Genomic DNA, 25270 nt, shown 5'->3' on the forward strand with positions numbered 1-25270 from the left:
GTTGCTGAACAACTGGAAGTGTGAATGGATGGCTGGTCAGACAGACAAATGGACAAAAAGATTATTACAATGGCTCCTGCATCTTGTGGGGCTCTAATAATGACACCACTATCGCCTAACCCCTGAATCCAGCTACAGGTCATCATAATATACTATCCGATATGGAAATCTCTCCGCAAAATTTAAAAACAATAAATCAATGCTTTCCTTTGACCCTTACCATAACTTTAGGCAAGAATATATGACTGTTGTTTTTATATGCCTGCCATAGGGTGGAGTGTATTATGTTATGTTTTCTATTCACCTGTCTGTCGCCAACTTCATTTCCGCAAAATAGCTCCATCTACAGTTACCAAGCTATGTGGGTGTCTTAAACCAGGTGTAAAGAAGAACCCTATTGATTTTTGGGTCAAATGGTCAAAGTGACTAAAAGAAAAAAAGATGGTTTCTGCACAGTTATGAACCAACTAAAGTTACAAAATTCTGTAAATGGCTTGCACTTGGCACAGGTAAGAAGTCAATAAATTTCAAGGGTTAGAAGGTCATGGTCACTGTCCTGAAGGAAAAATGGTTCCTGTACAATGCAGTCAGTTCCACATCACATACCTGGAGAAGCCATGGTAGCTCTTTTAGTAAAGCACTGGATGAAATAATGCAATGGATGTGTGTTCAATACCTATCCAGCTCAGCCCAAGTAATCTTAAGGCAAGGTACACAGTACCCACTTCATCAGCATCATAGAGCCAGTAATGAATTAAAAAAGCCTTTAAAACCAACAAAAAACCCAAATCAAACACAAACATGGACAAAACTTTGGCTTGCACTGGAGGTTAGAGGAAGCATATCGATTTATGGGAAAATATCAAAGTTTAAGACTGCTGTCATTGTAAGAAAAAAATTCTTTTGGCACAATAGCATTAGTTTTATATCATAGACCTGGATCCAGCTTTGTGCATGACTTGTACTTCAGGCAAGAAAGACAGCCAATTGATTTTGGGGTTAAAAGGTGAAAGGTTAAATTATTTGATTGAAAGGTTATCAACCATAAACCTTCACTAATTCTGTTGATGTCGTGCATGCTAGGTGTGCCTGTGTGTGTGTGTGATTTGGATTTTTAACGTAGCTTTAACAATTTTTCAGTCATATCGCTACAATGTCTGCAGTGTGACAGTTTATAGTGATGTCTAACACTGGGGCATCATGTCGCAGACATGTAGCATGATGTCCCACCCAGTCATATTATCCTGATACCAGGCCAACCAGTCCTAACACTAACCTCTTAATGCTGAGCACCAAGCGAGGCAGCTGTTAGTAGCATTTTGTAAGTCTTTGGTATGACCCACGACCTCCTGCATCCGAGGCAGACACTCTAACGACTAGGCCACCGGAGCGGTCTGCATGCTAGGTAAGAAAGAAGCCAATTTATTTTGGGGTGAAAAGGTCAAGGTTGAAGTCACTGTGACCAAAAGAAGAAAAACTGGTTTTGCACAATAACTTCAGTCCCATATCATGTACCCTTATCAAAGTTTGAAATAGACATGCCCTTAAGGTATGGAAGAGGCCTACTGATTGTTTGGTGAAAAGATCATTGTTAAGGATCACTATGGGTCAAAGAACAATAAGTCTGCAAAATACCTTTGGTTCCAGAAAAGTTCCATGAGCAAACTTTGCAGATGCCTTGCACTACTGGTAATAGTGAAAACCTTACAGACACTAGGACTACAGGTCTTAGGTAGATTCATGTTAAGTCTAATAAGAAAATAATGATTTCTAAACTTAAGTTTAGTTTATCAATAATCTGCAGCATCAACCATAACAGTTAATAGTGTCAACATGGACTATTAAACACAGAGTAAGCATATAATGTGCCACTAATGACACTCTTGTTGCACCCAAAAGTGCTAAAAGAAAGGCAAATGCAACAAGCAGACATGCTACTCCATTGTTTTAGCATGCCTTGGCAACTTGCAAACCCCTTATAACTGGGAAAGTTGTGGATCCCATATTTTCTTATAAAATAACACCCCTCCCCAATAAAATCAATCAAAATTAGTCTATGAAACCTTGATATATCACTTGTTTTGTTGAAAATTGCAGCTGATGCACCAAAATTTTGAATCAATATCATGCAGTTGGAAACATTTAATAAGAAATCATGTATCTTTTACAATTTTCTTAACAAATATTTTTAATACACTGTAAATAATGTATGATGAAATATAAATCAATAAAAATGTTTATAATGCCAACTGGTGGCAACACTTTATGAAATAAATACCAATTTAATGTCTGGTCAAGTAAACTTCATGCTTCAATTTTATTTTTCAATTTCAGTTTAAAAATAAAAAATATGATATGCTCTATTTTATCTGAACAACAAAAGTGTCAATCAGATGTATGAGTGATACCTGCAAGAACTTTTGTGAGAACCTAATTAAGTGCAAACTTTATTTTGATCTGTGACTTGCAGAAATGTTTGTGCTTTGTTACAATCTATTAAAAGTATATATGTTTAGTATTATCACATTAATTAGGTCTTTGGTATTGAATCAACTAAACAAGATAGAATAAAAAAAGTTATAATGAATGCATAGCTAGTGGTTGTGGTGATTTGTCAAGTCAACTCATTTCAAATGACAAATTAAACACTATTTTCAACATTATTATGTAAATAACATATAAGGATATAACAGGATAAGCTAAAATTGTTTTTTTTTATATTTACAAGATGATCAGTATCAATATTTTACTGATAAAACAATAAAAAAATGATGACACAAGTTTTGATGTTGTTTATTGAATTAAAGCCCATTTTAAAAAAAAAAAAGAATCTAGATCTGTTCTGAGTTAGCAATACGACTAAAAGTAATGGAATACACAATGTTTTTGCTGGTACACACAACATGACATGTACTGAAACCACTTGAATAAGGGTAATTTATAGAATAAGAAATAACTTCATATAAAAAGCTATTTACTGCCAACCATTCCTAACTTAATGATAAAACAAGACCTTTTCTTAATATTTCACAGATACATTGGCAGCTTGCACCATTGCTTATGCTGCAGTTTTTGTTTTTCTTGACCCCAATGTGTGTAAGTCATCAAAAAATAGGTGTAGATAGATTCCATTGCTATTCGGCATCAATATACTGATAGTTTCCATAAACACTGGCTAAAAATAACCACAGAAGAAATAGGTGGTTTGGATTTAATTTTCATAAAAGTATGTGTAATTACAGCACAGTTTTGTTCTAGCCATAACAATTAATGTTTAGATCATGAACATTGTATTAGGCTTACATTTAAAGAAGAGAGAGAGAGAGAGAGAGAGCACAGAAGGAAAGGCTAACCTTTTTCCTGAGCTTATATTTCTTAATCAGTTTCATTATCTCCTCAACAGCAGTGACCTCACATTCCACTAAAAGACAGTTTTCTCCCATACTGTGTGACACATCATACAATATCAAATCGTACAAAACACGACCCTGAACATTCAGCAACATAGAATACTGAGATTTCTCTGACAGCCCTAGTAGCTGTGTTACATCACTGGTAACCAGGCCCTGTAGCAAGGGTACTACATCAACTCCCTGTAACTGTACCAGACCACGACTCTTCAGCTTGTATACTTTTGATAATGATGCTGTGCTGTACAGGCGGTGCTGTCTGGTTCTTAAAACCTGCCCAAATATATTTAAATTAGTATAAGATATTATTCTAAATTACTAGTGCAAACAGATACACAAAACAAAATAAAACTAATGTTACTGCAGAACAGACAATACATGTAAATTACTATTATAAACTCACTAAAATGACTATATATAAGCAAAATATAATGAATTCAGTATTTTAGCTAAATTCCAACAAATTCAAACTCTAACCTTTAAGACAGGCTTTGATAACCAAAAAATGTACTACTGAAGTAAAAAATGTGAACAAGTATCAAGAGGTACAGTGTGACTCCACTATAACACGGTAGTTGGGAGCCATAGAACCAACCATGTTATAGACCTAACTGTGTTATAAGCAACCAGGTCAGTTAGCTGAAGAAAATAATGCATGTATCCCAAAAATATCTGCAGTGTGTGTGTGTGTGTAGGTAATAAATGCGAGTAGCAAAATACATGCTTCATTGGCACAGTTACCATCTTAAATCCATGCATATTAAATGGGAAATACACCTGTAGTGAAAACAGACAAGGCATATATAATATTTTACTTTATTTAGAGAACCACGGATTGGCAAATATATGTGTATACTGTTTATATATATATGTATAGCATGAATAGAGTATCAACACAGTGTACTCACCCATGAATCTCATCACATACATCAAATCCACAATACAACTAATCCATCAAAAAAATGCACACAGATTTAAAATATTCAATAATTTTGTCACAGGTCATATAAGTCTGAATTCAGTGGATAAACATAGCCCAATAACGTAACAAATGATGAAACACATTTACTTTTCAGTATGTCCCAAGTCAGTAAAAGTTTGCATTTTAAGCCACTGTTGTTAGCATTCATAAGCACAAACTTTTTTCCCTGCAAAAAGGAAACTTTCATGGCACAGTAAATGTGTTCCAGTCAAGTTGGAAAATAAAAAAATCCATCAGATTCCATTGCTTTTATTTACGTTTGATACTGATTTTCTTGAAGAAAAGTTCTTTGTTTTTACTGAAGATTGTAGTTAGCTTTCCTTGATAAAATGTGCATGCGTTATTGAAGTTACCGCTAAAGGCCAGCTTTGGAGAACCAAACAAATGCCCATTTCTTATTGTGGTGGCAACATCAAATAATTGTATTGCATGATTGAGACTGATTTTTTTCTCCAATTGCTTAGTATGTTTTCATAACAGTCATTGCTTCAAAGGTAATGTTTTCTTTGAAATTTCAGCAAACTATTTTATCTGGGTACATTTTTAAAAAAGGAATTGGCAGTCATTTGGTCAATTGTAGTTGTAGTTCCTCCCTGCCTATTGAACAGACCAACAAGAGTTTTTTAAAAACTTTTATGGTAGTGGAGTGATGCTGCCTGCCACTCATGCATCAGAAATTTAAAAAAGGGTCAATGGACAATAGAGATGCAGGTATTCTGGTCTGATGACAAAGAATAGTACAGAAAATGTGGGTGCTTTGAAGGATTTAATTCTGAGTGGAAAGAAGAGGAATTTTACATACCATCTACACACAAACGTCAGTCTATGTAAATATATTAATTACTAGCGAGCGGCCGAAAATCTGAAGAAAGATAGATTATGAGATTATGCCTTGTCCGGTTGATCTTTGCTACAGAAATGCCAACAACAAAAGCAGATATCTCACAACATACAGTACTCATGCTCAATGTCAACATAAACAGATTATGATATAACAATGCAAGATGGTTTTTCAATATGGACAAAGAAATTGTTTATGTAACAATAGATAAATTTCAGTGCATTTTATATCAGGTTTGTGGCTTCTTTTCATGGGGCCTCTGCATTTCTCCACTCCAAACCAATGGTTGAATATACAAGTTTAAACAGCCAACAATGTCGCCAATAAAAAAAAATCACCAGATGGTATATTTTGCCACCAATAAGGAAAATTAAATAGCAGTTTGCGACATTGGCGAAGCCCTACGCAATCCTAGAATAAGCATTTTACACTTTATTTTTCATACTTTTAAGAAAAAACTATTTCTTTCGTGTACGAGAAAAATACATAAAAAATTTCAGAATCCGCTCCACGATTGTCTTGTATTATTCATGTGCAATCTCTTCCCCAAAATGATAATAAACTTTTTAATTTTTTTGTTGTAGTTTTCAGAAAGTTTTTTTTTGTTTGCAAAAAAAATACATGTATATAAAATTTTGAGAGCCACACCATGACTGTGTTATATCCAAATTTGTGTTATAACAGAGCGTGCTATAGTGGGGTCACACTGTATTCATGATAGCTTTGATTCATTGTGCAAAAATGAAAATTATGCAGGACTGTACTATGGCAGTGCTAAAAAAACTCTGACAGCCATACACCTGGGGCCCCTCTAATTTTAGATTGGAGCCATCCTGTTTTCTAAGTGAGATGCCTATTGGGCTTGTTGAAATAAATTATTTGCATGAGGAAACTTTGATTGCACTAATGAAATGTGTAAATGTATTTTCAACATGCTAACATATCTGCCATAACAAGGCACAATCTAAATCGTTATCATCACTGTCCTACATGAAATAGATATCTGATTTTAATCAAATTAAAGCATGGCGTATCATGCTAAAAATACATGTTTGTGCTCCAAAACCCCCTGACATGGTTGTGTTTCGAAAAAACACAATTTTCAGCAACCATTAAAATAAAATTTAAAAAAAACAAGAAAACAAAAAAATAAAAACAAAAAACAAACAAAACAAAAACAACCCACTACTCTTAGCATATGTAAACATTCATGATTAGAGCTGACATAAAACTATCCCTTGGGCAGTTTAAAAAGTGGCAATTAAAGATAAAGAGATCAAGTAAACCACTATTTCACATATTACTTAATTGGCTAACAATTGCTAGTGAGATGTGTTTGAAGGCTGCAGTGGGTGAGTCCATTGTACTAATTTGCATAGGTAGGATCAGGAAGTGGAACAACCCATTAAAGGAGAAAATGCTAGATGTGTGTACAAGAACAAAAGTTATTACATGTTATTGCCTTGAATGAGAATGTTTAAGCCATAGGTATTACATTTTTTACTAGTTTATGAGCAGCAGTAACATTTCTGTGAAGTCAGATTTTACTGCATATACAGAATGCAAAACATGATCATTTGAGTTGTCGGAATAGTGTTCAAGTGTAATTCATATTTTAAGCCAATTTAGGAAGTAATTAACTATCAGCAATGCCCAACAAAAATAAATCTCAGAACTTTTGTTTGACGGAGTTTTACTTTGTGAAGTACACCAACTAAAAAAAGAAAAAAAAAAGATAAGGGGGAGGGCTAATAATTCTTTACACATACTGCAAACAACACATCGACGTATGTCAACATGGTTCTGACCAGGGTTCACTCAGAGAATCCAGAGTCAGGGCTTGTGAGTTTAAGTCAGCAGCCAGAGGTCTGTGTCTAAAAAAAATTCTTGGAGCACTGTATGGTAAACATCAATTAAATATGGTTAACATGCTGGACTCAAGACCAATAGGGTGCAGGTCTGAATCCTGCTCAGAACAAGCTTAGGTTGGCTGTTGTGGTGTGGCTATGTGACAGTATTTTACTTCAACTGTTTCAGCATCATATGACATTTCATGTGTTGATGTGCCAATAACCAATCAACTTGATATATATCCAATGGGCATTGCATTTGATAAAATCAATTGTATCTATTATAATAAAGTGTAACAGACTCTAGAGAAGGAAAAAGTTACAGTAAGCAACCATACAAAAACTTTACACCATCTTCATCTACCCACTCGCTTCCCTTTCCAGGTATTTCAATAATGCACCCTTAAGGTTAACTATATTCCATCTGAACATTTTCAGCTCTATTTTTTTGACATAAAACAGGATAGAGGCATTTATAAGAAGAAATATGATAATCAGATAATCTATATCTAAATTTCATTTTGATTCTCCATCTTCCTAACTTATTTGACAATATTTACTCAGAATATGTATGCATGTCAGTATAGTTCATAAAACCAATGAAAACTATTTAAAAAACATGAGAATTTTAATGATCTTGTAAAACTTAGACCTAAAATACAGAACACAAATATACAAATGACACCTACATATAAAAAGATACCTTTGTGAACTAGTATACCTCAAATATTTTCTTGTGACACAAAAGCTGATTTAAAAGTGTATTAAAATATTGTTTTGGATACATACATTTAAGATTATGAAATGTTTACATGACCCTCCATATGAAGGAAGCCTGAACATCAAGATAAAACTATCTCATCCCTTGATTGTACTTCACAGACTAGTTTCACTTCTTACCCTGGCTTTCTGATATACCATCTGTGACTGACATCTTGTGCACAAGTACAGGTTGGCTTTCTGAATTATTCTGCATAATGTCAGCCTATTCACAGGAAGCATCTCAAAGATCTGCTCTATTGGATCAAGGTATTATCCTATAATCCTAAAAAGTAAAATGAAATCTTACATCCAAATCCAGGAACTATAAACAGCAGTATCTATTACTGTTAATGACTTCAAAGAAGAAATTACAATTTATCTCCATTAATTTACATAGAAATGCTTACCGTATATATTCACTTATAAGGCAATATATGCTCTGGCAGATCAGGATCTTTGTTGTTTACAGTTTGACTCAACTTATAAGCAAGTATATACCATACCTTTCTGAGTACTACTGCTTTAACTTTAGACACTAAGCTAATTAACATTAGTTAAATACATGTGCAATTGACTTGTGCGGTAGCTAATAATAGTCTTCAAGATATTTCTGACAGCCAATGAATTGTATCATTATCGGTTTCTTTTGCAACAAGTTGTTCTCTGCCTTTTCTAATTTTTTTCTAAAGGTCTGGTGGATTTAATGCTATGAACCAAGATAAGATAATTTATACTTACCATCTGGATACAAACAAAGGTCACTCACAATAAATTTATAAATTACAAAAACAAGCACCCCAATAATCCACCAGATGGAATCATGTCTTTATATCTTTGTTCCATACCACCAGTCATGTTGGACAAAAAAATGTAAAAAAGTGTAGAACAACTTGTTGGTCTAGTCTCATATTGACAATAATTAACTTTTTATCTCTATTTTATCTGGTCTTTTTCATATGTCTTATGAGTGTCATGTAGGCAACTTTATTATGCCAAAGATGAAAATTAGGAGTTATTGGTGCAATCATACATGTGAACATCCAGGACGGGAGGGTTTTCCCATCCCTCTCTGAAATTTCCCATGTATGCAAAATTATAGAAAATTTTAATTTTTCTATTCTTCACACCTTGCTTCAAGTGGAATATATTTATGGCAATAATGCCTGTGACACTGCGAATTTGAACTGGCTTAATTAGTTGCTAATTTCAAGTAGCATAAAACAATGTCCCTTTGATTCTGTTCATAGGGTCAGTTGGCTTCAGCATCTGAAGTTTGTTGACATGGATTGTACTAAGAATGATCAGAAGGATTAATGCAATAAACTGATTATAGTTTGATTACTAAAGCTCAATCAGCATCAAACAAGGTCAGTTTGACTTCAGGTTTAAATTTTGATGACATGTCCAAATGTGCACTGTCTCCCAATGCTAACATGCCAAACCAATATATCACAGAAAATTCAATGATGGATAGAAATGGGAATATCTGTTCTTGGAATCAAGTTCAAAGGACATGAATATGCATTCTGCCATGATGCTGATTTTAAAGTCTGCTATGGTGGCACTAATGACATAATGCATAATGTATATTAAATGAATACGTCATCATCAATGAAATCCATGTTTTATGTATCTCTATCAAATGTGGTTTAAAATATTCATGCGGAGAGGAGAGACAATGTTTGCCAATTTTACAGCCAAAACTATTCTATCATTTACTGTAGCAGATCACTGTTCAGATCTAGTCAAACAAATGTCTCCTGATTTGGAAAAATCACATAAAAGTTTTCATATAAATGAATGAAAACTGCTCACAAAGTACCTCAAGCTTTGGATCCTCAGTGGAACTAAAAAAGTCGAAGAGACGTGCCACAATGACATATTCACTGTTCTCATTGCAAATCCTCTCTCTTGTTAAGGGCTATTAGTAATATGAATTGGCTTAACATGTGGGTGGGTGTGGTATTGTCAAATATCACAAATAGTAAGTAATGAGTTTAAAGTTACATATTATCAACTTTAAAAACTGTTATTTAAATGTTTGGAGGCAATGTGTTTTAACATTGCCTCCAAACTTTAAGAACTGTTATTTAAATTGCCTCCAAAGTTTAAAACCCACCCACAAGTATTTTCTATGAACTAAAATAGGCAATTTAATATTGCATTTTACATGCAATAGATCACAGCATTGAGAGAATATGGAGCTATTGCATTGTAACTATCTTGCTGCATGAAGACCAATCAAGGTGCAATGAGCATTACATGTTTTATATACACTGGGCCTTGCATAGAATGCATGTGGAAAACATCACAATCCCAAGTAATGGGGGCTGCCATATTGGTCTTCTTCCAGTCAACCTGGTCTCTTGACTGACAGTCATTATTACACACATGACTGTAACTCGAAAGCTGTCAAACTTTCCATATTGAAGGTACAGTTGTGGTCAGTACTAATAATAGCAAAGAGAATTACAAAACATTCCTGAAATACATGCTATAAAATTACTTATTTGCTTATTTACATTTTACTTCTTTTCATTGTTTAATTCAATGCATATACTTCTCTAAGTATTAATCTGCTAAAGTTTATATCTTTGGTTATCATCAGTCTTTTGTCCTTAATACCCATCTAATGATAATAAAAAGTACTAGCCATTAGCTACTTATCCTAAATAAACTATAAATGGATGTATATTGAATCTGACTGCAAGTATGAGAACTATTCTTGTTGTGGTATGTGTTTCCGCTATTGTTTGAGAAGGCACTTACAGCAAAAGAAGAGGTGGAATCATAATAAAGAAAAGACAAATTTTAACAAAATTATACATTGATCAGGCAAGATATATGTGCAACTGCATACTTTACAAAATGGTATTCCATTCAGTCTGGTGGATGTCACAACTGTCACAAATCATGAAGGTTAAACAAAGTACAGAGCAACATGCTTAGTAACTAATGCTTAATGATGGTAAATATGACACACATACATGTATATATCCATGTGATTTCTTACATTGGATTGTACAATGTGTCAAATACACCACATACAGACATTTTGCCTTGAACTCATTCAAATAACAAGAATGTAGTACGAGATTTAAACTCACAATTCATCAATTAATAAAGTTTAGAAAACTGAATTACCAAATGTGGTACAATAGATAGGTCAGCATGCACTGAAAGAAAGGTGAGCAGAGAATATGGATATTCCTGAATCTTGATTATGGGGAACATCATAATGTTTGGGATTATCTTGTTTTTATTATTACCAAAATTATGTTATTATTATTACCAAAGTACATGGAGAATTGTATTACAATCTTCAGTCAAATGTATATGGCCAATGCTTGCTTTTGTACCTTTTTTTAGGAACTACTGTCAAGGTTGTTCAAGACTGACCAGAATCCATTTTATCTGCAAACAGTACATGCAGAAAAAAAGTTAATTACAGAACAGATAAGTTTCTCCAAGTTTTATTAAAAATCCAGTTCTCTGTGCCACTAAATGGCTTATTCATGAGTGTCAGTGGCGTTTCATTTTGACTACACACAGACTCCATTTTGATGTACACTGCATCAACCCCTGTGGACAAAAAAGGTATGGAATTGTTTTTACTACTGTGTAAGTTATTTTTTTCACATCGCACGATACTTAACTGAAAGAAATGGGACATCACTATTACCATAATTTTGGACCATTTCTTCACAATCAGACTACCATCCCCTACCCACCTGTACTGAATTGCAAATTTCCAATAGCCCTCCACTGGTACTCGACGCAAGCTTGATGTTGAGAAGAAGAAAGAAAAATCTGAAAGAAAAAATCATAGAGAGAGACAAAAATACCTCATATTACCCCCACGACCCGTTCTGACATAGGGCACTATCATACTCTTATATAGTATGGGAGACAGGGTACTATCTCAGAACGGGTCATGGGGGTAATCTAAGGTATTTTTGTCACTCTATCATTTTTATCCTTCAGATTTTTTTCCCTCAGCATCAAGCTCGCGTCCAGCACCTGTGTAGTCAAAACTCCTGAACTAATTTTGCAGATCTTCCGAGTTCTCCTAAGCTGACTTATCTGTTCTGTCAAAACGGAGCAGCTTAAAAATGATCCCTGGTTGTTTCAAAATTGCTTTAAAATAAAAACAAACAAACAAACATTGTTACGTGTGAGTTCATGGTTATTTTCATCCCTTTGTAACGATGAGTCTAGGTACAACCAGCATTTATTCATATTTCATTGCAATACAGAAGGTACAGTACCAAACATGAAACTATACTGCTGACAAGCTTTAAGCTCTTTAAAAACACAAATATTCAACAATCCATTTTCGTCTGTCAAACTTTAATTCCTGACAAGTGCTGCGAACGATTAATATCCGGTAGGTATAAAGTGCGAAAACAACTCATTTTTGTGTAAAGGACCGGTCTTTTTCACGAAAAGGATTTACCTTCTGCGAAAAGGACAGAGAATATTTTTACAAATAGTTTCAATCAATATTTCTAGTTTACGAATGAAATTATTTGTGTGCATTAACTCATTTCATACTGTATTTAATATATAATTTTTTAATGTAAAGTGTTAAAAATTAGTCTTTTCGTGAAAAGGCCTTAGCGTCTACGAAACGGATCCTGCACGTTTCTATTAATATTTATATTTCACTAATCAAATTAGCTTGTGTAGTAACTCATTTTACATAGTTATTTAACATATAGTATTTAATATAAAGTGTTAAAATTGGTCATTTTGGCGCAAAGGGCCTGTAAAGAACTAACCGTCTGAGAAAAAGGACTCAGTACTTTTTGCTAACATTTTCAATCTATATTTCTATTTTACGAATGAAATTAATTTGTGTATTTCAGTACACAGTAACATCAAAATTCGTCTAACACGAAACCGAAACGAACTCCTGGTTCTGTTGTTTGCAGATTTTCCTGGTAACATCATAAATTATTTATATAACAATGAAAAAGAAGATTCCTCAGTCAAACCAAATAATCGGGGGGGGGGGGGGTCGGTCGGGGTGGGAGTGGATATACATTTGCCGCAAAGTAAATGGACTTTAAAGTCTATTAAAAAAAAACTTTTTAAAAATTTAAAGTTGTCCTGTACATTTTTTCAGATTTAACGTAAACTGTATTTAAGTGGTCTTATTTGTTATCCTGAAAGTCATGCACTTCATTGCAACGAGAATTAAATCCAATTTTTAAATTACCTCGTCTATCGATCATTTTGAGAATAAGCCATTGTAATGCAGCAATCAAACGTCCAAATATACTGAAAGAAATGGAAAATTAATAATTGTGGTTAAACTGCAAGGATAATATTGTTTAGAGGAAGAAGAAAAAAACCGGTGGGCAAGAAACGTAAATTCAATGCAATCGAACCTCAACCAGGCATAACTTATACCGAACGCCCAACGCTTTAAAACGCCAGTACACACCAGTTTAAGAGAAGAGTAACTTGGATAGAAAACTGTCCGACATTCTTGGCGTACATCCAACCAAATGTGGCCATGATTGCTTATATTGAAACATGTCCTCTTACTTAGTACCATGGGCATGTCATCAATAAAGACTGGAACACAAAATACATGTCATCAATAAAGACAGGAACACAAAATACATGTCATCAATAAAGACAGGAACACAAAATACGTGTCATCAATAAAGACAGGAACACAAAATACATGTCATCAATAATGACAGGAACATAAACTACATGTCATCAATAAAAACAAAACATACAATACATGTCATCAATAAAAACAAAAACATAACATACATGTCAACAATAAAGACAGGAACATAAAATTCACAAGAATGAAGCAATCAGTGAAAAAGAATGATTTGAAAGAAGAACTAAAGCATGATTCACTGAAATCAGCAAAAAGTAGAATGACTCACCATTTATAGGCATTCTGAATATTGACCTTTGCTCTTTTTTCTCTTGCATTTATTAATTATTTATTTATTTATCGTGTGCAGTGCGTGCTCAGCCATTTAAAAGCGTCATCACCAGCAAAGTGTAGAGACTGCAGCCAACCGGAGAACTTTGTCAGTGGGCAGTGGTTCACAATGTGTGACATGGTCTGTAGAGCTCCACAGCAACAGGAAGAGTCAGTGGCCTGGCCCCATCGGACAAGGTTGACTGTACAACGATCCTGTCCTGTCCGGAAGCGGTTCAGCGTGGTCCACAGATGAGGTGGAAGGTTGAAGCCAGGAGGGCAGACAGATGGATCGGCTACGAGGGAGTGGTTTATAACGTCTGTTGAAGACTACTCGACACTCCATGCATCCTCCGGCAACAAACCTAACCAGATTGGATGTCTTAAAGTTGTGAGGTGATGTCCATCTACAGCGGAAGTTTCTGACTGGCATAGACCTTAGCCAACGCTTTTGAGGTTGCTTCCTGGCGACGCAGATGTGGAAGGGGATTGTTGCCGAGTGCTGGATCGGTAAAGGGGTAGGACGTTGATGGAGAAAAATTACTAAAGAATATAGAAACAGACTATATGCAGGGGGAATTTCTAGAGAATTTATATTCTGCGACAAGTTGACAGGTTGGGTAGCAGACGATTTTGTTCGTGTGGGACAATTTCTTGCAAAATTGGGAACTTGGATTAAAATGCAGTATTGTTTTAAGGTATACATTTCCATATTTTATATAATGTATTCATTTGTATGATTCTAAAAGATACATAGTATTTTAGTAAATCGGATTTTCTGGCTTACCGGTCCAAGAAGGCCATGGAGTGGGTCTTCATGTTGACATTTAGAAATCACATTTTCATATGCATTTCGAGTCGAAATGCGGGGTATTTTGTACACTTTATGAATATCACTTTCCTTAATTATAGCACGATCGTTATTGCTTGATGCAAAATTAATTTTGGAACAAAAATAACATGTGATTCCATGTTTACAGAAATGACGTATCGTTGTGCAGAATTAGCCGACGCGCAGAATTAGCCGACATTGTGGTACCCCTTACAAATGTATGGTATTGCTTTGTAGCGTACACATTCCTAAGTAACTGTCGATCGATTAATCGATCAATCGATCAATCGAATCGACCAATCGAGAGGGGGGAGAGAGGCTACAATGAAACTCTGCAGAACATGCTTGGTTATAAAACGAATTTAGATTACAGTCATCACATGACTACTTTTGATAATTTTACAAGATGAATTGTACGCTTGAAGAAAAAAATGTGATATCATTTGAGATGTGTCAGTCGTCAATCACTGCACTTTGATCTTCAAAGTCGATATAATTGTAATTCTAATTATAACTGAACCATCAACAGTAAAGCCATTAATCCTTCTTTGTATTTCTTTTCAATACATCCTGTATAAAATGTTTGCTCAGACCAGTGTAAACAGGAATCATATTCTCATCTGAGGTGGGCAGTGGATACCCAAAGTCAGTAAATTATATTTAAATGAAATAGTAAAGTTTTCCTTTTTGATTTTTTTTCTTTTTGTCCTGACTATCACGTGTGTACTCGAAAGTTTACTAAACTTCTTTTATTGCCAATGTAATGTGCATGTCCGTTTCTTCTTCTCTGACATTTTATTACCTTTCCACTTTATATTAAAATGAAATATGAAATGATATGTAAAGCTGTAAAGTGAGTTAATACACAAATTAGTTTCATTCATGAAATATAAATATAAAATTAAAAATGTTAATAAAAACCTACTGTGTTTTTCTCGAAGACGGTTAGTCCGTTTCGCGATACGGGACTTTTTCGCAAAAAGGACCCACTTATTTATTAAATGCTATGCAAAATGAGTTACTACACAAAATAATTTCATTTGTAAAATATTCATTGATACTGTTAGTGAAAACTGGGTCCTTTTCGCTGACGGTAAGTCCTTTTCGCGAAAAGGACCCGATTCGCGATAGGACCCATTTCTAACATTTTAGAATAAAAGAAGACATATTAAATTTTATGGTAAATACCTAAGACCAATAATTCCTATGAAAAATATTAAAATTAAAACCATTGCAAAAGCTTTGGTAAAGTATTTTTACACTTGTTGGCCTTCACAAATCTGTTCAGTGTGATCAGGGGTCAAATTGTATATCCGGATTTTTCCACAAGTTATGCATGAATTAGGCATCCAGAAGTTTAAATCTTCTGTCGATAACCCTGAAAATCAAGGGGCTTTGGAGAATATGATTCTGTTATATTCTTTGATACAGGAAAAAGATTATCATGAAGGTGTTCATTTGCTGTTATTAGATGCTAGGAAATCAATTCAAGCATCATTAAGTTTTGGTGTTTTTGAACTGGTATTTGGACACACTATCCGTGGTATTACGAGTCCATACTCTTAAAATAAGTAAATAAATAAGTGAAAGACAACAAGCTTTGTAAAATCTAACAAATAATTTATTTCCTTGAATATAAAGCGAAAATGAGAAAAACTAAGTTACGGTATTTCGAAATAAATCCCAAAATAATCCAAGAATTACAGACACTAGTCCTAGTAATTTAAAGTCCTGAATAAAATTCAGTAAAAGTGCAGAATAAATCCCAAAACTGAAGGCGATGACGTGTCTGTCATACCTCCTAGTGTGGTGATGTGCCAACAGTCTTTTGTTGAATCACAGAAATATAATTCCAGGTTTAAATACACTATAAATTCCAGTGAATGTTTCTATCCAAGAATTTTATCAGAGCACTTTTGTATTTCCAGAGAAAATAATCACTTGAATTCAATAATTTGAATAACTAAAATTCAGCCCAACTGGATACAACATAATATACAATTTCAAGGTGCTAGAGCTTAAACCAACTGATAAAACCCTCTAAGTTACACTGTCTATAGTTCTCTACTCGACCTCTGGTCACAATTAGCATTTTCTATTTTTAAAAAAATCACCTAATAAAAAATAACCTTCTAGAATGATCTTGATGTTTACAAAGCAATAACCTGGATTACATATAATTCATTTAGGAAATTCCAAAGCCTAGACCCAAATAAACATATTTACTTCTTATATTAATAATAATACTGATTTTAAACCCATACATACAGAAAGTAATTTAGTTATGTATTAGTTGTTTACAATATATAAAACAAAAAGGTAAATTTGGGTCAAGCAGAAATGAACTCAATTTTGGACAAGGACAAGTCAAACATACATTGTTACATTAAATAGTATGTAATGAAATAAAATAAAACCAACAAACAAATATAGTAAATTAAATATATATAACAGCGGACCATCAAAATTATTAAAAGAGAAGCTTCTCCAAATGAAGATTCCAAGTGTTATGACTTTAAGTTTTAAACTAAGTTACAGAAAAGAATCAAAACCAACAAGTTTTGAAATATTCAACAAACAGTTTATTTCTCAAGAATACAAAGTGAAAAGTTAAAAATAACTTACAGTATGGTGAATTAAATCTGAAATAGTCACAAACATTCTATCATAGTTATTCTGAATTAGGTGCAGTCTATTGTGTTGATGTGCCAGTAGTCTGGAATAGCTTTAGTTACTAAGAGTATTGATATATCACAATGATATAATCCAAATTGTCTTTAAATGAATTCACAGAAATTCCAAAATATTTACATATTCCAAAAGTAAGAACATCTTGTAATTCCAATGAATAATTGAAATAAATAAGTCCTCAAATAATACTTGAAGACAACTAAATGACTCCATTAAGACTGACATTTAAGATAGGAATATTTAGTTCTCAGGTAAACATTTTTTGTATAAAAATCTAAGATACAAATTCAGAACCAAGATGAGGGTCAAATATTCATATCCAGAACAGACAGACAATCATAAATCAGGTGACCTGGTTTTTCCAGAGGGAAACCATTGACCTGAACTCAATCCCATCAACGTTGTCCCAAAAAATTTTGTTCTACATCTTCCAAATTCAAAAAGCCACAATAGCATGTTTACCAAACCAAATTACCTTATCTTATAGTACAAACCCACAATGGACAAAATTAGCTATTTAATGATATCATCTATAATGACACCTGGAAAGATCACTTGGAAGTCAATTTTTTGGAAATTCTTTAATTAACTCATTGATGCAATTAATTTTGGTAAAAGTGAGATTTGCTGTGCTTGTGTTAAGTTTTTGGAACATATTGTGGGACATGGTCAAGTTAAACCTATGGAAGTTAAAGTCCAGGCTATCTCTGAATTCCCCATGCCTGCCAATAAAAAGCAATTGATACAATTTTTAGGCACAATTGGATATTGTTTGAGATTTTGCTAAATATCTTTCATAATGGCAGAATCACTGACCAAATAAGAGAACTAAGTTTCACTGGTCTGATAAAGGTCAGTAGGCTTTTGATAAATTTAAGACACTACTAAAGAGTGCTTTTAAGTCCAAATTTCAGTTAATCTGTTAAAATGTCTGTTAATTTGGTGTAGGGGTTGGTGGAATATTGATTCAAGAAGACAAAAATTGTGTGGCTTATCCTGTATGTTAGTTTTCTATAAAAACAATAAAAAAGCACCAGAGAGATTATTTCACAATCGAGAGGGAATGTTTGATTTGATATTGGCTTTGTGACACTTTGAAGTATATATTTATTACTGGTTTAGTACCTTTTCCCAATATTGTATTCAGTGACCACAACCCTCTTAGTTTCCTTAACAAAATTAAAAACAAAGAGATTGTTAAGGTTTAGTTTGATGTTGCAAGAATACAACATTGACATTAGGCACATCAAAGGAAAAGATAATCTAATTGCATATGCACTTTCACCTGTATTGAAGCATTATATATATATATATATATATATATAGAGAGAGAGAGAGAGAGAGAGAGAGAGAGAGCATTATATATATATATATATATATATATACACCAGACAAAATGGAAAATGCTATCCCTGGATTCCTATAGAAGACTGCTTGATAATAGTAGGCAGAATTAATATTTTAATGCAAATAATACTATCATACAGGTTAGGTTAGAGAATTTTTTATTCATACTCTATGGAGATTCGAAACCAGGTCCATGGGTAAACAGCACCCATCACCTTGCCTGCACACATGAGCTTATATTCCATCACAACTAAGCACACATCACCCAAAAATGATGTTGCTCAATCAGTGTTATATGCTCTCGTGTGTAGCAAACACACACACATGATGACCTAGTAATTAATTCTCATGTATCTACAGTCATTCTGGATTCCTATGAAAGAAATCAAGGTACTGTATATAGAATTAATTATAGAGAATTATAAATATACACCAGACAGAACAGTAAGTGCTATCGCTGGATTCTATAGAAGAATGCTTGATAGAAGTAGACAGAATTAATATTTTATTACAAATAATGCTATCGTACAGGTTAGGGAATTTTTAATTCCTACTTTATGGAGATTCAAAACCAGGTCTGTGGGTAAATGACACCCATATATTGTCATTCATAAGAAACATGTTTATTTGTTACAGAACCAGGTGTCAAACCAGTAGATTTACAAATTGATTATCAGTAGCTTGACTTAAAAATAATATATTTTACTTTCTTCAAGGGGATTGAGAACAAAATAAATGCTTCTTTTGCCATAATATATGTTCTCTTCATAGCATAAAAATAGGAAGTTTTGAATATGGATTGAATTTGGATTATGATTTTACCATAATAACTAATATGAGTCAGCCAATTTTCAATTAATAAATAAGGAAGAATTGTTTATCTTAAAAATTAATTTCAAGAACTTTTAATAGCATCTAATAACAATTTTAGTTTCCTTGATAAGGTTACTGTCTGGTGACCACTGACGACGTTCATTGTGATTATGAAGCTTTACACCTAACAGGCTTTCATTAGTTCTCTGGTACAGATTTCCCACTGAATCACTTTGTATTTTGTGAAAAATGGATACTGTCCTCTCTGTATCAGCATTAGAACCTTGTAATGACAGGACAACTATGCTCATTTGCAAAGAACGTCTAGCTTCAATTTCCTGTTGCTGGGCATGTAAGGCTACTGTCTGCTCTCCAGTAATCTTCCAAGTTATGTTCATTCCAATAAAAAATCTGTTTGTAGGTTGCACCATTGTAAACTAAGAGTGATTTAGACTTAAATAAACAATAAAATATATTATGTGTTTATCCTATGATGAATAATACCCAAACTTTAAACTTTATTATCTTATAAATATACTGTTAACTGATATTTTTATTTAGGGATTAAACTGAATGTATGTGTGTGAAATACAAAGGATGCATAACTTGGAAACACACGATGCAAACACAGGACCTTTGCTATTCATTTGCACATGCTTAAAACTCAGATATCCATGCACCATTAAATTTGAAATATTTCAAGCTGGTGGTTTCTTAGAAATGGGGAATAGCATATGTTTCAGTATTTTGCTATGAATTGAAAAGAATGCAAGAGATTCCCTTCAATATTTCGCTAAAGTAACATCTTGAATATTATAAACCATTAAAGCAAATCAAAATATCACTTTCCATCTCCCTTCCAGTCATGATTGACCATTTGTCATCAAAGGCTCAGAAGACATCATGACCTTTTATTCCTTTATTACTTGTAATACCTCAGAATATAACCAGTATTTGGTCTTAAACTTCCCCTCCAACAATAAGGTTATCAGTTAACATCTTCTTGTGTACAGATGTCAGCTGTTCTGGAGCAATTGATCTGCCATGCATCAGGACTCGTGGTACTAATTCATCTCCCATAAACCTATGCAAACAGCATGATATTTAAAATTCAATAGCTTTAAATATCTGAATTCTCATGATCAAACTTATATTTATCAGTATTGACACATACTGGATAACAGCTTCTGTGTAGAGAAAACCACATCAGCCGCAACATTGTCTGGACTTGCATGTGATTGAAACATGTGCTTTCAATTCCACACCTGAGTCGGGTGTTAATTTCAGTAATGCACGTTCCAAACAAAAGTCCATAAAAGGACTGAAATTCCATCAATAAAGGATTATCTTTTTTTTTTGTTCAGTTACATCAAGGATAAGCCTTCAAACGATTTGATTTATTAAAATCTAACTTTTATTATCGACAAATCCTGGCAAGCCAAACCCATATATATTCTATTTTATGCTCACCCATTTCGAGATTGGTGCCCCTTTTTTCATATCATTAGTACCTTGAGTCCATCATCGCAATGATCATTGTAATGGTGGAACATTTCTGGTCCCTAGTAGACTGGTTCTGGTTGTTACTCTAATATGCTAATAGAACACATACAAATAACATGCTTATTTTTTTATTGCCAAATAAAAAAATAGTTGTAATTTTCAAAGGCGGTATTTCATTAAAATATAAAAGGGTGTGTGTGGTAAGCGGATTTTAAAATGGTATTTTTGCCTACCACATGTAGAATCACATGTGCATCTATGTAATTTTAATTATCATTGTATGATATGTATATTTGATTAATATGTAAAAGTGAACTTTATAAATCTTTCTTTATCTTTATGGGGAGAGGTGTTATGAATATTTAATTTGTATTTTGAGATTGCCCTTTGTCCATAATTGAGGGTAGGGGTTCTGGTCATCATATTGTTCTTAGGTTTTTATTTATGTGAGAAATAAACAGAAATTCTTCATTCCTACTTTAACATCTAACTAGTCGAATCAGTCTTATAATTGTATTCAGTTTTAACTTAAGAGGATTTATTTATTTAAATTGTTAATTGGAATTACAAAATGTTCTTTGACTATAGGTCTAAATCACTGTTTTGGGATTACTGTGCATTCATTAGAGACATTTTGGATTATGTCATTGTGATACATTAAGACTGTTAGCACATCAACATTATTCCAGGGAATTTGTACATCAGTACTTTCAAGATTAGGATTCATTTGGAACACCACTGGAATTAATTCGGAATACTCCATACTTTTGGACTTGTGATAGAACTTTTAGGACTATTTAGGATTTAATTCACTGTAAGTTATTTTTAAATTTTCACTTTGTATTCATAGGAAATAAATCATTTGTTGAATTTGACAAAACTTGTTGGATTTCATTCTTTTCTGTTACTTAGTTTAAGACCATAGAGTTGTAACACTTTGAATAAGGCACTTGAATGATTGGCTGATTCTGGGTTGTTGTTGTTGTTGTTGTAGGGTTTAATGCCATTTTTCAGTACAAGATAGGCTATACATGGCGGCCAGTATTAATGGTGGAGAAAGAACCCGGTAAACCCCCGGAAAGAACCACTGACCCACGAGAAGCTACCGGCAAGCTTTCTCACATATCCACTTTGACCGAGCCCGTGACTTGAACCCACGCAGAGGTGAGATGGCAGTGATCCATGACGGAAAGTGCTTTAGACCACTTGGCCACTTGGGGTCACTGACTGTGGGTATGTTGCATATGCTGAACAAACATTTTTATAACTTCCATCCATTTTGGACCTGGGATATTTGAAGCCCTTCAGTGCAACACACTTTGTAACAGGTGAATTCTCTGTGGTTGAAATGGCAAAACAACATCATTTCTATAAATCTAAAGTTGTTCAAGCTATGGACTTTGTGTCACATTTTATCCAAGTCTGTTTTATGTGTGTGTGTGTGTGTCTGTGTTGTTTTGCATGATCTTTTACAAGGATTTTCTATTGTTTTAATAACAGTAGTCATATCTGATTAATTGGCAACCTTTATGCAAACTTAAAAACCCTTAATGTCAAAATGATCTGTGGATAATTTGGTAAAATTCTGAAGTGGTTGCTGAAAAGTCATTTATGGGATTTTCCTTTTTAATAAAATTAGCCATATTCAATGAAAAAGCAGCATCATTTGTATAAATCTAAAAGCCCTCATTACAAAAATGCTTTCTATGGAATTTAGATAGTTTTTACTTTTAATAATGGCAGCATATTTTGGTGGTTGTTTGGCATCATTTATATAAATCTGAAAACCCTCTTTATGGCAGGATGGTGTTTGTAAATATGGGTAAAATTTACTTCTTTAGTAAACTCAATGCTTTTTCATCTTTAAGTAACAATGATTATATTATAAAAGCCTGAAAGGTCTCTATGTCAGGATGATTTCTTTCAAATTTTATCAAATTCAGTTTAGTGGTGTTTATGAAAAAAGTGTTCAAAAATTGTAAATTTTTAGTAAATGATGCCATATTTGATGGTGGATCAGCATAATTTGGATAATTGTGGTCAATTCTTTTGCTTGTATTTATATTTTTCATTTTAAAGATGTTGATTAAATGATTTTCAGTGTATAGTAACTCTAGCTATAACTGACAGAAAATTGATAAATGGCACGATGCTTTCTGTCAAGTGTGGTAAATTCTGCTGCTTGCATTTTTAGAAAATAATAATGATGATGTTTAAATGATTTTCATTGTACTGTAACTCCAGCGATATTTGACAGCAAATTGATATTATTTGTATAAATTTTAAAGCCCTCATTATCTGCATGCTTTCTGTTAAAATTTTGTATTCTGTTTCAGAGAAGTCATTTAAAGTGAATTTTTGTTGTTGTTTTGTTTGGTAATGGTGGATTGGCATCATTTGCATCAATCTGAAAGCTCTTTATGCCAGTATGTTTTCTATTTGTTCAAATCTTTTTAACAGTGTTTCAGAAGTCATCGAATATTTTTACTTCTTCAGCAACAATGGCCACATTTTTTTTATTCATTGGCATTAATCTGTATAATACCATAATGATTTCTGTAAAAGTTGATCAAATTCAGTGAAGCAGTTTTTGATAAGTTGATGTCCAACGGCTTTTAATGTTTTTAGTAACAGAGGTCATATCTGATGGTGGTTCAGTATAATTTTGTATAAAATTGAAAGATTGTCACGCCATGATGCATTCTGTCAAGTTTGGTCAAATTCTGCAGAGTGCTTGTTTTAGAAGATGTTGATTAATTTTTTCTTTCCTTATGTACATATATGAAAGGTCTTCAAACAAGAAGATTGACCATCATTTGTGTAAAACAAATTGTTGCTATGAAAGGTTGTTTCATTTAAGCAAAACAACACTAAAGCTGAATGTTTCACTTTGTATGACATCACTGAATGTGGGTATGAATCATTTTAGTATATTATTTTCATATTTGCGAATAGAGTTTTCTATGGAAATAAAAAGTAGAAGACCATCTTTAATTTTAATTGGAATATATTACACACATCAAACAGAATACTACAAGGGGATGTAATACAGGCTGTAAAAACTTTGTGTTAATTTTTTTGTTTCATTTTTTAATTCATTGTTATTAATCTTGTGCTTCTCTTCAGCTGTACTATATTTTTCTAAAACTCACTTACTTACTTACTATTGCAGTTACATATAGTAACATACACTGGTCAACAGTGAAATCATTACTGACTTGAAAAGGCCCTAATCTGTAGTATTTTGGTGTGCCGAACACGAATATAACCGTGAAAAATTTGTATTGGCTCTCGTTTTGAAGATATTCATATACCTCATTTTCTATGTTTCACTGTGTAAATTTCTCCAGTAGGACTGCAGCAACATCCGGAATAATGATGTAACATTGCATAATACCATCATGCTCACATCATCCACAGTTGATTGCATCATTTTCTGATGCAATGCAATACTAATGCCATGCGGCTGCTGAAGTAAGTTGACGTCAGCAGTGTACTAGACATGTGTAGGCCTATTATACTAATGCCAGGCGGCTGCTGAAGCTGACGTAAGCAGTGTACTATATAAAGCCCAATCAGATATGTTCAGCATTTAAAATATTTTAGACGTTGTGCGAGACAGTTCAAGCTACTGTTACATAAAACTTATTATTTTATCCATTTACGTACAATAAAGAACAGTAATGCCTCGAAAGTGTGTTAATACCGCGGACAATTTTTGCTATATTTGTGGGGAAGTGACATTTGCCAACCAGAAGAAAAGTATCAATTCTCAAGTGAAGAAGGCATATCATCTTTACTTCGGATGCAAGGTTGGTGACCAAGACAAGCCTTGGGCTCCGCATATATGCTGTGCTACACGTACAACACAGCTTTCACAGTGGTTGAATTGCAAAAGGTCATCAATGCCGTTTGCAGTCCCAATGGTGTGGAGAGAGCCAAGCAACCACCTAAATGACTGTTACTTCTGCTTGGTTCCTCCTCTTTCCGGCGGAATAACGAAGCGAAAGAAGTCGAGAATAGTCTACCCAAACATTCCGTCTGCATTGAGACCAGTTCCACATGGTGAGGGACTTCCTATTCCAGAACCTCCAGCAGAATATTCTCTTGATTCATCTGACGAAGACAAAGGTGAGTCGACCTGTTCTTCTCCTGGTCCATCAGCATGCAGTGATCCAGATTTTCACTGTGGTGCATCATCAACCCCACACAGAATAACACAGGAAGAACTAAATGATCTGATTCGTGATTTGGACTTATCAAAGAACAAGGCAGAATTGCTAGGA

The 25270-nt window shown here is 33.7% G+C and overlaps 1 protein-coding gene across 3 annotated transcripts in view; it reads right to left on the bottom strand.

Annotated features, from left to right (window-relative positions):
- The window catches only part of LOC149797202 (iron-sulfur cluster assembly factor IBA57, mitochondrial-like), a 31451-nt gene extending 19225 nt beyond the window's left edge, over positions 1-12226 (bottom strand). The window contains exons 1-3 of one of the 3 annotated variants that reach the window (XM_089961885.1): positions 12114-12226; positions 7984-8128; positions 3354-3683 (exon numbers count right to left, since the gene is read on the bottom strand). In XM_089961885.1, coding sequence (XP_089818011.1) covers positions 3354-3683; positions 7984-8085 — 432 coding nt within the window. In that variant the 5' untranslated portion in view covers positions 8086-8128; positions 12114-12226. Of the gene's footprint in view, positions 1-3353; positions 3684-7983; positions 8129-12009 lie in introns of all 3 variants that reach the window. The other 2 variants (XM_089961884.1, XM_089961886.1) reach the window with 2 other exon arrangements.
- Between the last annotated feature and the right edge of the window lie 13044 nt (positions 12227-25270).

This window comes from Sinohyriopsis cumingii, chromosome 6 (assembly GCF_028554795.1).
Source record: "Sinohyriopsis cumingii isolate HCF-2022 chromosome 6, ASM2855479v2, whole genome shotgun sequence".
Taxonomy (NCBI): domain Eukaryota; kingdom Metazoa; phylum Mollusca; class Bivalvia; order Unionida; family Unionidae; genus Sinohyriopsis; species Sinohyriopsis cumingii.